General features: G+C 57.2%; 1 protein-coding gene across 1 annotated transcript; it reads right to left on the bottom strand.

The window, feature by feature from the left end:
• Positions 1–5,115: 5,115 nt before the first annotated feature.
• On the bottom strand, positions 5,116–6,612 carry LOC138914268 (uncharacterized). Its single transcript, XM_070219379.1, has one exon. It carries the CDS (start codon positions 6,610–6,612, stop codon positions 5,116–5,118), a length of 1,497 nt encoding a protein of 498 aa, XP_070075480.1.
• Between the last annotated feature and the right edge of the window lie 5,955 nt (positions 6,613–12,567).

Below are 12,567 nucleotides of genomic sequence, written 5' to 3'. Positions count from 1 at the left end.
ACGCCCGTAGAAACAGATGACGTCATACGCCCCGGTGCCGTCCATCGTGGTCTGCCCCATGAGCGTCAGCAGGTCCCGATCCGGGTCCAGATCCATGCCGGTCCAGTATGGCACTGTATAGCCGTCCGGGTTGGCCTCCTGACACGCGCGGACGCCATCTTGATCGTAACCATCCACCATAGCCAGCAGGGCAAAATCGACCGCCGTCGTCCGGCGCACCTCGATGACGTATTCGCACGACTGGCAATCGCGCGCATATGGCGCGGGGTAAAATCGAAACGGGTTTACATTTTCTACCGCCCAGACACTATCGTCGTCGAATACAAGAGAATTGGTGACTGCATCCCAGTTTCGAGTTTTCCGGGGCGCGAGGAAGGGACCTTTTAGCACGGCCGTCGGGTAAATGACCATGTTTGTGATGAAGTCCCGGAACTCCCGTGTCCAACCGGCGGTAAACAGACGCTCCTTTATTTCATCCTGCAGATTCTGGGCCGCGTCCGTAGCACGTTCGGAAATCTGTTCCTTCGCGGCCTCCTGCATCCCGTCGATAGCCTGCTGAACCAATGACGGGTCGCCACCGGTCATCTGCATCAACGTCTGAAGATTGTTCATCAGAAGCTGCATGAGCCACTGTTGCACATCCTGCGGTAGTTCCGGGGAGGATGTTGGCACGCAGGTTATCGGGGCGTCGATCGACGAACCGAATACGTCCAGGACATTCGCTGTCACCGCTTTCACAACAGCCGGGATAACCGGAAAAGTTATCCGGCTCGCGGCGTCCGCATCCGGGTCGTCGTCGGCCGGCAGATCGAGGGGGAACCCTCGGACCGTCCGGATGCAGTCCACCATGCGGCGGAACTCAGGCTGCCACGCGTCGCGGGATCTATCCAGACAGCCATGCACATGCGCAGCCAATGTCTGAACTACCGCGAGCCTGTTATTCCGCCGCGCCATGGTCAGTCCTTACGGCCAGTGGGGAGATTGAGTTTTTCGTAATACTCCTCTCCGAACTTGGAGGCGAGGGCCGTCTGGGCCAACACGTTATAATTCACGGCCTGACTGTCCACCTCGCGGCGGGAGACTTCCGCCCAAAAAATCTGGGCGTCGATACCGTAAACCGCGGGAATCATGGTGAGCGCCAACCACGCATCAGCCAGTGCGCCCAGATTGCCGGCGAGCGCCTCCACCCCCGATCCTGCCTGTACAGCAGCGACAATAGCTGCAGGGGTCACCATATCGCCCAGACGCTTGGCCGCAGCTTCCGCGAGTGTCTGCGCAGATGCGGCGTCATAGCCCGGGGCCATTTCGTTTTTCGTCAGCAGGACTTTCACATCACTGCGCGGCACTGTCGCGCCCATACTACCCTCCCAGTTTCCACCTACGGCGCGCAGCCCCCCGGTGGGTTTGCGCGGCCTCCATACGACTTACCATCGTTCGGTATAGCGTAGCATACGTGGCGGCATCAGCGAGGTCCGAGGTGAAGTGTTCTTTGGTCGGTGTATCTTTAACGACCCCGTTCGACGCGCGTTTCTCCTCATAGACATACGAAATCTCCAAGGAATCAATCAGGCCGGTGCAGTTTGATACGACCCCTAAATACGGATGGCCGCCGGGTCCGAGGGTCTTCAGCATGGGGCGCATACTATCGAGGCGGCTATCAATGCGATTGCCCAGCATGGGCGCTTCCATGGGTAGGTTAAACGGGGGTCCCATCAACACCTCATACGGACTGATGCCGACGCCCTGCCCTCCGGTGAGGCCCGCCGGATCACCTGTGGCCCAGTCAATGAGCGGCCGGTTATACTTGTCCAGATACGCCGGCCAGACCTTCTGCTGCATCAGATCCTCTATCGAGGCGTTCCGCATCATGAACTCATCGATGCAGATCATCCGGCCGTCCTCGTTCACCCACCACATCAGGCAGACCGGAGTACGACCGAAGTCGAACGAAAAGCCGATGGCCGCGTCTGGCGGTAGTTCAAACAGATCCGCATCGATAACATGCCGAACCCGGTTGAACTCAGGAAACACCACCGCACCTTTGCGGAGGTTGGCGAAGCGACCCTCCACGTAAGACGTGATTTCGGCGTCGCCCTTATCGCCTTCACCCATCATCGAATAATAGTAATCGTATCCACCGGGCAGATGCTTGATGTTCTCCGCCTTGGGGTTCGGCGCCCACGCCAGAGGGTTTCCCCATTGGCGGGGATCTTTGGGCCGAAGAAGCGCCGGGGGCTGGAACCATAGACGAAAAAACGGAAAGCCGAGGCGCAGCGACTGGGCGTCAAACTGTTCTTTGTTCGACCCCATATACCAGTCATACAGCCAATGGTTCTTCTTCGGGCCGTTCGTGACCATATAAATGCCGCGATATGCTGGCCGGCCTTTACGGCCCGAGGGGTATCGCCCGACACGCCGGATCGCCGCCCAGACTACTTTTTCCGGAAGTTCGGATACCTCATCCAAAAGGACGATCGTCATTTCCTTACCGAGCAGTTTGGTAACCGCATCTTCGCTGTCGAGCGCCAGAAACTCGATTTCGAGGTCGACCCTCGTTCCGTCGGGCAGCGGGAAATTGACGTGAATGGCCGGGATCGAGGCGACAAACCGCCCTGGGAGCCTCCCGAAAATAAGTTCCGCCGACTTGTATGTGGCATTTTTCAGCAGTTCATAGGTGTTTCGAACTGCGGTGATGCGCGTATACCGCACGCCATCTGGTGCGGCCGGCTGCATTATCGCGTGCAGCAGGCAGGCTCCGAACACACCCGTGGTCTTGCCGGAACCGGCCGGTCCGACACATGCCTTTATCCGGGCTTCCGTATTGAACATATCCGCGACGGTCGGGATCTGCGAAAAATCCGCCGTAACGACAGCCCCCGAAGCCATGTCAGATACAGCCTCGGGGTCTAAAACAAACTCGGTTGTCGCTTCTCCGGGGGGCGCCATGTTACGCCGCAGTGATATTGTTCGTGGTCACCAACCCCTGGTAGGTGCGCGCGGCCGCGGAGATAATTTCAATCCCCGGGTAGCTGGCTGTCGTTCCCAACGCCGCGTTGAAGTTTTGCGCCCGGATGGTGCCATAACTATCTGTCGACTGGGCGACGTCAGTGTAGGGCGCCTGCAAACGATACCCCGTCGCATAGAGGAAAGCCTTTCCGGCCGTGGTATCGATCTGCGGATAAATGAGAGAAATTGCGGCTGTGCCCGCGGGGGAGCCACCGATAAACATCAACGATGACGTGCGGAGGGTGCATCCCACAAAAGACAGCGTTCCCGCACCCAGATCGAACGGTGGCGTCGCCATAAAGGTTGTAAGATTATTCTGGTTGAGAAGTGCGAGTGTGATCTGCTGGAAGGACAGCGAACCGCCCGAACCCACGGCAAAACCGGGTGCCCCACAGTTCGCCGCATCGTCCGATTTCTGCACCGCGTAAAAATTGATGACCGGCTGCGTGATCCCCGCATACTGACCAACGACAGCCCCCGGGATCGCAACCAATCGGTCATACGTCGCGTCCCCATAGGGGTAGAAGTTGATTGTCCGGTTGCCGATACTGCACACTGCAGCGTCCTGTCCGGCGGTTGTATTGTCGTGCGTGACCTCATCCGCGATATTGAAGGTATCGCCGGATTTCAACCAGATGGAGCCCGAGGTGTAATCAGGGAGTCGGTTGACCGCCGCGTGGATTGTTTTTAGCGGGTTTGCCTGCGATCCGTCGTTGGCGTCGTTGCCTGAACTGGACGACACATACTGATTCTGTCGGTCCGGAGACGCCGCCAGTTCCACCATGAGGCCCGCGTCGGTCGCACGCAGAAGGTTATTGGAATCCGGATCAATCTGGATATCCGACCCCGGGACAACATCGCCCGAGGCGAACGGGGCGTGCTTCTTCACGTCGCTGTCGTATTTAACTGGTGTAACTGCGGTCATGGTGGGCTCCTACGCTCGGATAGCGGCAGTGAACAGGGGGGCGTTCGTGTCCGGTCGGGCAGCGCCGCCCATAGTGTTATATACGGTCTTATGATACACAGCCATCGCCAGACCGTCACTCGGCGGCAGCGGTTCCCGCGACGTCATATATTTCGCCCGCGCCATGAGCGGGGCGACCCGAAGGTTCCAGATCAGCATGTCCGTCGTCGGCCTACCGCCCGCGGCTTTGTAAATCGCCGCCTGTAGCGCCGGGATGCCCGGGAGCGTGTCGTTCAGGAGGCTTTCAGACGTCGCTTCTTCCATCTCCCACAGACCCTTGGCTACGCCCGACCCTAGCTGCACCAGATATCGAGCCCCGCTTTCGGCGAGTGCCGTTCCGGTAATCAAGGCTACCTCGATCTCCGTCGGCGGCCGCCACATAGCAAGGGCGGGGCGAACGATATAGTTCTTGAGGTGGGGTAAATAGAGCCCGAGGTTGTTCACTGCGGTGGTCCTTTCCGCCGAAAGAGGGATGCAATTCCGCGCAGCACCATTTCTACCGTAGGCTGCGCGGCCTCCATCACTTTGGCTACAGCTTCAACGAACGCCGTGATACCCGGCAACGCGATAATGAACAGGACGGCGTAAGGGTGCGATACTGCAAGAGAGGCTAGTATTCCGTTACTTTCTCCCACCTGGTTGACCCCTCATCCTTCTGACATTCCGCTGCATTACCAGAAGGTTTAGGACGCCGAAAGCAAATGCGAACCAAGCCAACGGCTCTACCGTATGCCCCAAAAACAGCCCGCAAAATGCAGCAAAAATACAGCCGATCGTCGCCGGATACGATGAAATAACAGAACAGATCGGTGCGTGATGGAACGCAGCGCACAAAACCTGCATTATACCCACCGCGAATATCGTGTCCTCCCATACCGCAGGATACGCCAGCAGTGTGAGGCCAAAACGAATGGGAGACCGCAGTAACTCTCCGGGTGCGAGGCGGGAACAGGATATCGCGTAAAGCATCAATGTCATCCCGGACAGCCCTTCCACCGAGCCGGCGATATTATCTCGTTCCCGGGTCCAGGTTTTCCGGAGAATTTGCGTGAGTTGTATCATGTGGCCTCAACACTCAGTCAGATCCTGGTGGAACCATATCTGACTGAAATGGGGGTTTCCCGTCAAGAAAACCCCCGCCTGGGTTAAATAACGACGGCAAGAGACGGCGGCGCAATAGCCGCTAGCCACAGCCGCGCAATATCCCCATACAGCGCCCGTGTCGGGTGCAGATTATTATACATGAGCGAACCCAGCGCGGTTACGTTGTCGTTATAGGCAGCCGACAGGTCGATCAGCCCGTAATCGATCGTTTTCGCCTGGGCTTCCAGCGCGGTCCGCAGATCCGGCAGGAGGGTGGCGTAATTATCGCTCGTGAACGGCTGCGGCACCGCCATGATAACATCCGTGCCGGCCGCCTTGAGGGCTGTCAGTGTAGCGGCGATGCCGTTCGTGATGGTCGCCCCCGTGGAGGACTGCGAGTTGATATCGTTGATACCAACATTGCCCAGCACGAGGTTGAACTTCAGCGCCAGCAGACTTCCCGCCGGGTTGTATCCGGAAGCGGTTCCAAGAACGTCCGTGGACAGCGCGCCGGCGTCACCGCAGTTGCAGATCGTAATGTAGGGAGTCTTGCTGTTCCAGAGTTCGCCACCCGGGATATAAATCTCGCCGGGGCCGGTATTCTTGATCGTGATGGCGGCACTCGCACCCGATCCAGCCGTAGCGAACGTAAACACCTGCTGCAGCGTGTTGTTGGTGCCGGTGAATACTGCAGAGTTCTGGGCAGTCTGGGTTCCCATCTGCACAGATACCTGACCCGTCGTGTTGTGATCCACATACGCAAGGGCGAACTGGTCGTATGACAGATCAGACGTCGGGGTGAAGACAGCAGTATCGCCGGGTTCGAGGGTGATTGCGTTGCTTCCGAGGGATGCAACAGAGCCCCATTTTCCGGTGCCGGTAAACGTAACCCGGTCGTCCACCCGCGTTACCGGATCTGTGTCATCCCCGATATTCAGCGACCCGTAGAAATTATCGAAGCTGGTGGGAAAACCCCGCGCCGCGAGATCGGCCGCAAGCTGCGCCGGATAGCTGTTCACACGAAGCTGGTCTTTGTCTTCCTTGCCGGCTGTTCCGGAGCCGACGCCCGCAGTCGTGCTATCGCCCACACAAGCGATACGGCACTGCGACCCCGCGACTGCGCCAAGAACGCCAATCTGTGCTTTGCGGAAATTGGCAAGCTGCTTCGCAGGGTTCCAGTTATAAAGCAGCGAATTGCTCGTTGTAGAGCCGCCGTTATTGTCGTCGTCCCCACTGTCGATAACACTCAGCACGCCGGCCTCAGATACCGAAACGGTTTTCCCGTCCGGCATGATGCCACCGAGAACTTCCTTGGTTGCAACCGGCAGTTTATAGGAAGCCCCGGAGCCATCGCCCGCCGGGTATTCTTCTGTGCGGGCTACTTTCGCACCATTCGCCATCGTGGACGTGCGCACGTACGCCGTTCCGCCCGTGACCTTGCTCTGGTCGGCGGCTTCCGTAAACGAAACCGAGACAACCGCGTTCGGATCACTGGCGCTGGCGGCTGTTGCCGCAGTCAATGGGGTGGAGGTAGGGCTGCTGCCCGTTGTATCACTCATGATCGTTCCCATCAGAAAACAAAAAAGGAGGAGTGTCACCACCCCTCCCATAATCTAGCACACCCCGCAGGTGTGGTCTCCACCCTGTATTACGGATGCAGCGCAGTCTGCCCGAACGCGTCGGCCCAGGCCGAGCCATTCCACCAAACCGGGATGCCCGGCGTTTTCGCTGCGTTCGAGGCGGAATAACAGTCTGTGCAATATACCTGCGTCCCCACCACGCCGTAGGACGTAAGACCGTCATGCGCTGCGGCGGCGTTATTGATCTGCAACCCGGCGGTTACGGTGCCGACCGCGTTGAAGTTCCGCACCGATAGGTCGGCCGCATTGCCCGCGTTTGTTGTGAGGGATACCCCGGTCTGACTGGTGCCCACAAACATGGGAGCCTGCTGCCCCGCAGTCCAACCCGAAAACTGGAAAGCGAGCCCCTGACCGGGACCGACTGTGCCACCATTATCAAGCATGAGGCTCTGCTGAAATTCCCATGGCCCGACAGCGACGCCGGTGGCGTTCGTCGCGGAAAAATAGCTGTTGTGTGTTCCGTTCGGAGCCGTCGGAACCAAAGCGCCGCCGGTGCCCGTCGCAATGTCCCCGCTGAAATGCACTCCGTCGGAGCTTACCGTGAGGCCGCACGCCGTCGCGTCGACGCCAGTGGTGGTGACAAGCCCCTGCCCAGACGCACAGAGATAAACACTCCCGTTAAACAGACGCACTTTCCCCAGCATGATACCGTCCATGCCGGCATGACCATAACTATCCGGATCGGTGCCTCCGAACATTTCCTGAATGTTCAGGGACGTATCGTCTGCGTTGATATGCGATCCATCAGAATCGTCCGTCATGCGCTGCTGGTAAACCAGCAACGAGTGCGGGTGTCCGCCGACCACCTGATTGGTGGGGTTGGGCGCCGTATACTGCGTCGTCCGCAGCATAAGTTTGGAATACCCCAGATCCGTAACGGATGAAGGAGACGTGTCCGCGTCGCCATATCCGATTGTGCCCGCATAGAAATTGCGACCGATAACCTCGGACGCTTCTGCACCGCCGGAGATTTCCAGCATGTGCGGGTAACCGGTGCCACCCATATGGAACATATAGCTGTCGTCCGACAGCCGGTGACCGTTGGTGTTCGCGGCGATCGTCATTCCGCTGGAGAACCACGAATAGTCTGTCATGCCCGAGGGGACACCGATATCCAATTCAGAACCCGCAGTCTGGCGCGTAATGGAATCGTGCGCCCCGGTCATCTGGATCATAGGGTTGCCCACGAATTTTTTATTCGCCATGCCGATAAACACCGCCGGGTGCGTATAGGACCACACAAGGCCCGGGGCGGCGGACGTCGTATCGGACGTGGTGTCGATCGTATCCCCGGAGTTTGTGCCCGGTGTTCCGGCTGACCCCGACAATTCTGTGCGCCAGCCAACAGTCTGGTTATCAGGATCGCTGTAAACGGTGATTGTGGTCGAAGCCGGGGTCGACGTCACTGGTCCGACGTACGCGTAGTATGCGTTCGGTTTTACAAAAACATGGTGCGCCGTGAGGTCAGTAATACTGATTGACCCCCCATCTGTAGCGTTTCCATTTTTCCAGTTAGTGTAAAGCCGCATCTTATTCTTGATATTCGCCACCTCGGACGCAGCCAGGGCGGGCGTTATCGTAACAGATCCGGAGGCAAAGGTGACGGTATGCGGAACGCCATCCACCGCGTCCGTGATATCCGCACCGGCTTCAACCCGCGGTGCGGCGTCTTTGGTTTCCAGAAACGCCACAATGCTGTCGTCATTGCCGGCGCCATTGCGGAGGTTAAACGTCGGTTGATCGGAATCAACCACCGTAAGAACGGTGCCTCCCAGATCGCCGCGGCTATAGGTCTGGCCGATGATTTTTATGAACGCGTCATCGTACTGCTGGTGACCACCGAGAACAATCGTATCCGGGTTTGTGCTGGGGTCCTGCAAGTTATCGAAGAACGTGGCTTTGTAGTTCCGCGACGGAAACAACGACACAATCGGCAGCGTGCGGATGTTTACGTCCTGCACTGTCGACGTTGCGTTATTCACCGGCGAGGTGACGTTACCTGCAGCGTCCAGTCCGGCAATGCCGCCGGGTGCATTGATCGACAGTTTGCCGGATAGGGTGCCGTCTGACTTATAGAGAGACTGCCCTTCGAGGATGCCTTTCGGGAATATGGTAGGGGCCGCGTGAGCGACCGAATAGAGTGCGAGGCTGACACCGAGCGTCGCGCCTAAAAGCCGTTTCATCATCCCTCCGATACAGTCAGAATATCGCCGTTCATCCACAGTGCGCCAGCTTCGGCCGGGTCCGCCGTGGGTAGGGCGCCGGATTTAATAGCCAGCTTCCCCGTCGCGCTCACGGTGAAGAACGCCGATAGCCCGGAAGTATCACCGCCATCGCCCCCCGTTACGGCGCTCAGGATACCATTCTCCGTGACGGTGACGGTTGTCCCATCCGGCATGATGCCGCCCAGGACCTTCGTTGTAGCGATCGGAAGTTCGTATGTGGAACCGCCGTCCACCACGCTGATGGTGCCGTCAGCCGCGATCTTCATGGTTTTGCCGTCCGACTTCACACCGCCGAGTATTTTATCGGTAGCCACAGGTAGCGTATATGGTGCGCCGCTTCCGGTGTCCGGATACTCTTCGTTGCGGACGACGACGGAACCATTCGCCAGCACAGAGGTTACGATATAGGCAGCGCCAGCCGTGACCTTGCTCTGGTCGGCGGCCAGACTGAAAGTGACGGAAACGACCGCGTTCGGGTCTATTCTCCGTGGTGGTGTTCCCCCTAACGGCCGGGATTTTGGGAACAGGCCGAACGAATTAGCCATTGGCTACGGCCGCGGCCGTGGCGGTCGTCGTCTCATCGTCGCAGAGACAGTCCCGCGTATTGTTCTGGGTGCCGGTATACGTGTAATTCCCGATCGTCCCGGCGGCCGGGGTCTGGGTATTGGACGTATCCGTATACGTGTATCCGCCAATATCAGGCATCGTCTGGGCTCCTATAGCTGGCTGACCCTATCATTCGGGCTGTTCGTTCCGCCAGTCTGCCTCATCTTCTATAACAGCAGCATCGTCGCCTTCCAGCACCAGATCATCATGCAGCTTGCGTGACAGCGCATCCTGGGACGCAGAACGTGCGAGGAAGGTCGCGGCCATCTCTTCCTCGGCTTCGTCCGCGTCCCCGCCGCCGTTTGCTTTCTCCATTATCGCTTCGACCACGGTGCCCTCTATGACCTGGGCTCCCGGCACACGCGCGTTCACGGCGCCACCAATCAGCACAGTCACAGACGGTCCGGAGTTCTGTCCGCCCTCCGACTGTGGCTGCTTCGGCGGGGTCAGTACTCCAGCCATCGATGCAGCCAGTTCATAGGCTTTCAGCTTCAGGGTGGCGGACGCGTCCGGGTCATCCAGTATGCCCACAAGAACGCTTGTCCTGTTCTCCACAATGTCGCGCATCCGCATCTGGGTGCGGGTGTAGTGGCTGGCCTCCGCCCGGATGGCCTCTATCTCTTTCTGAAGCAGGGTTGAACCTTCGACAAGGTTCGTCAGATCCGTCACCGTGCTGGAATAGGCCGCGGCCAGCCCCGGCAGATCATCGCCGTACATGACGATTTCGCGTGCGAGGGACGCGATAAGGACCGGCTCCGGGGGCATCCCGGGGCGCAGAATATAGACCAGGGGGGAGGAGGGGTTCGCTGACTTTCGGGTCTGCGTGTTCCGGATACTGTCGCTCATGGTGTTCTCTCAGAGTGTGGGGGCCGCTGTCCGCCTGACCTCAACCCCCACTCCCCGGAGAACAGCGACGAGACACTTCACAGCGCCCGGCGTGTTTACCCCCGGTTGCGACACCCAGGGGCATACGCGGTATAGCAGACATACCGGAAATACCACAATCCCATAAACGCAATAACCCCCCGAATGGCGTGGGGTCCATCGCGGGGGGTTACTGGGGCTCGGTCAGCTTCGTATCTCACAGGGTGTTCAGGCCGGTGGGATACCGACGTTATACGCCGGCTGACGATAGGAGGCAAGCCCCCTTGTATGTCCATCGTCCGGGAGCGCCGGCAGGTCAAGAAACGCCTGTTGCACGGAATGTTTAAATGTCCTGCCGACCGGTTCGATATAGCCCGAGGTGAGCAGCGGCGCAAGTACCTTATTCCTCACTCGCGCGGGATATACGCCTTCTGGAACATGGCGGCGCGGCAAAGCACTACGCTTTACTATGTTTCCTAAATTTATCTTAGTTATACAGTTTACCTAATTTACCTAGTTTACCTACTATACCTGATTTACCTAGTTTATATAAATACCTAGATTATCGTATGGGTTACGGTCTTGCTCAACATCCCCCCTATAAGTTTTTCGGTGGTCCATAGGGGGGGAGCCCAGGCGGCGGCCATATAATCGCGCGGGCGCGCGGGCGTTTAAAGCGCGCGACGCGCGGGATTCACACTAGGCGCGCGGGCGCGATTTAGGCGGATTGCGCGAACATAGCGGGAACATAGGGCGATTCTCAGGCTGTTAGTTCCGGATTGCCGGGCGTGGTATGGGCTGGCGTCCTGAAAATCGGCGGGGTTTCTGATATTTTTAAATTTGGTGGTTGTAATCTTAGAGGATTTGTGGCCTAAAGGACTTCGGCAATCACGCCGCATGGAGATACGACGATGACAAACAAGACTTTCCGGGTTTCGTTTTATAACGCCGCTGGCGAATTGGAGACCGCGGTCGTGGATAGCTTTACAGCGGTATCGGCCTGCCAGCACGTGCGGCGCTGGGTCGAGGGTGCTACTTACATTGCGGCGCGGCGCGCTGTTGGTTGCGAGGTGGTAGCATGACCACCCCTAAACGGGTTTATGCCCACGCGCATGAGATTGCTTCGCTCCGGGATCAATTCACTACACTGGAAGCTCTTCAGCAATACCCCCACACTTGCGCTCTGGTCAGGACCATAGAATTGGACGCCAGCCTATCCCGTCCTATGCCGGGTGATATGGGTAAACGCCCGGATCGGGATAACAACGGAAGTTTTCAGCGCGCCATTTTTTATTATTGGCTGGGGGAGATTATCCGGCTCAACAGGCTTGCGCAGTTTGAATCCCAATTCATAACCTTTATGCCGGGATGGAAATTGGTTCCGGGGGGAACGCTATCCCGCGCGGAGGTTCCGGAGGCAGTGGGTATCGGCCAAGCGTCCTCGGTCCGGAGGATCGCGGCGCGAGTAACGCGGCTTTACGCACAAATGTTCCTCTGACCGTTACGCACAAACCAGTGGGAGGCGGCCTGTAGTTTAATTACTACGGGCCATTTTTATACCCGGGGGTATAAACCGAACGCCGAAAACACTAAACGGAACGCCACAACGTATAAACCCAACGCCATAAAGCCTAAACGTTAGACCCGTGTTAAAATTTAAATCGGGTTTAACGTTTACAGTCCGAGGGTGGTTTTTTATCTTTCGGCGACTTAAATTTTATCTCCGCAAAAAGTTAAACGTTAGACCCCGGAGGGTAAACGTTAGACCCCGGGAGGTAAACGTTAGACGACGGAGGATAAAATGATCCGGACTTAAATTTTAACAGGCATTTAACGTTTATAAGATTTGGCGTTTGGTTTAGTATTTTTGGCGTTCCGTTTATATGGATTTTACGCCGAAAACCCTAAAAAACGGCAGTAGGCCGCCGAAAATTGAGGGTGGGGACATTTTAATGTTTTTAGTATTTTTGGCGTTCATCTTATACGATATGGCGTTTGGTTTAAGTCCGGTTTAAGTTAAATTTAATAAAAAACGGCAGAAAACAGCCATATAATAATAAAATAAAATAAAATAGTACTCATACATATATATATATTCTAACTTATGTAGTCATTTATCACGAATCTCATGTACGAGAATTTTCAACATCCATTTCTAACATTTCTGTAATGAAGCGGG

Source organism: Drosophila takahashii, unplaced genomic scaffold (assembly GCF_030179915.1).
Source record: "Drosophila takahashii strain IR98-3 E-12201 unplaced genomic scaffold, DtakHiC1v2 scaffold_173, whole genome shotgun sequence".
Lineage (NCBI taxonomy): Eukaryota > Metazoa > Arthropoda > Insecta > Diptera > Drosophilidae > Drosophila > Drosophila takahashii.
Note: the sequence above shows the minus strand (reverse complement) of the source record. Positions and strands in the feature narration are given on the sequence as shown.

Excerpts from the sequence above, each read along its gene's own strand:
- LOC138914268 (XM_070219379.1), bottom strand. The coding sequence starts at position 6,612 with ATGAGTGATACAACGGGCAGCAGCCCTACCTCCACCCCATTGACTGCG.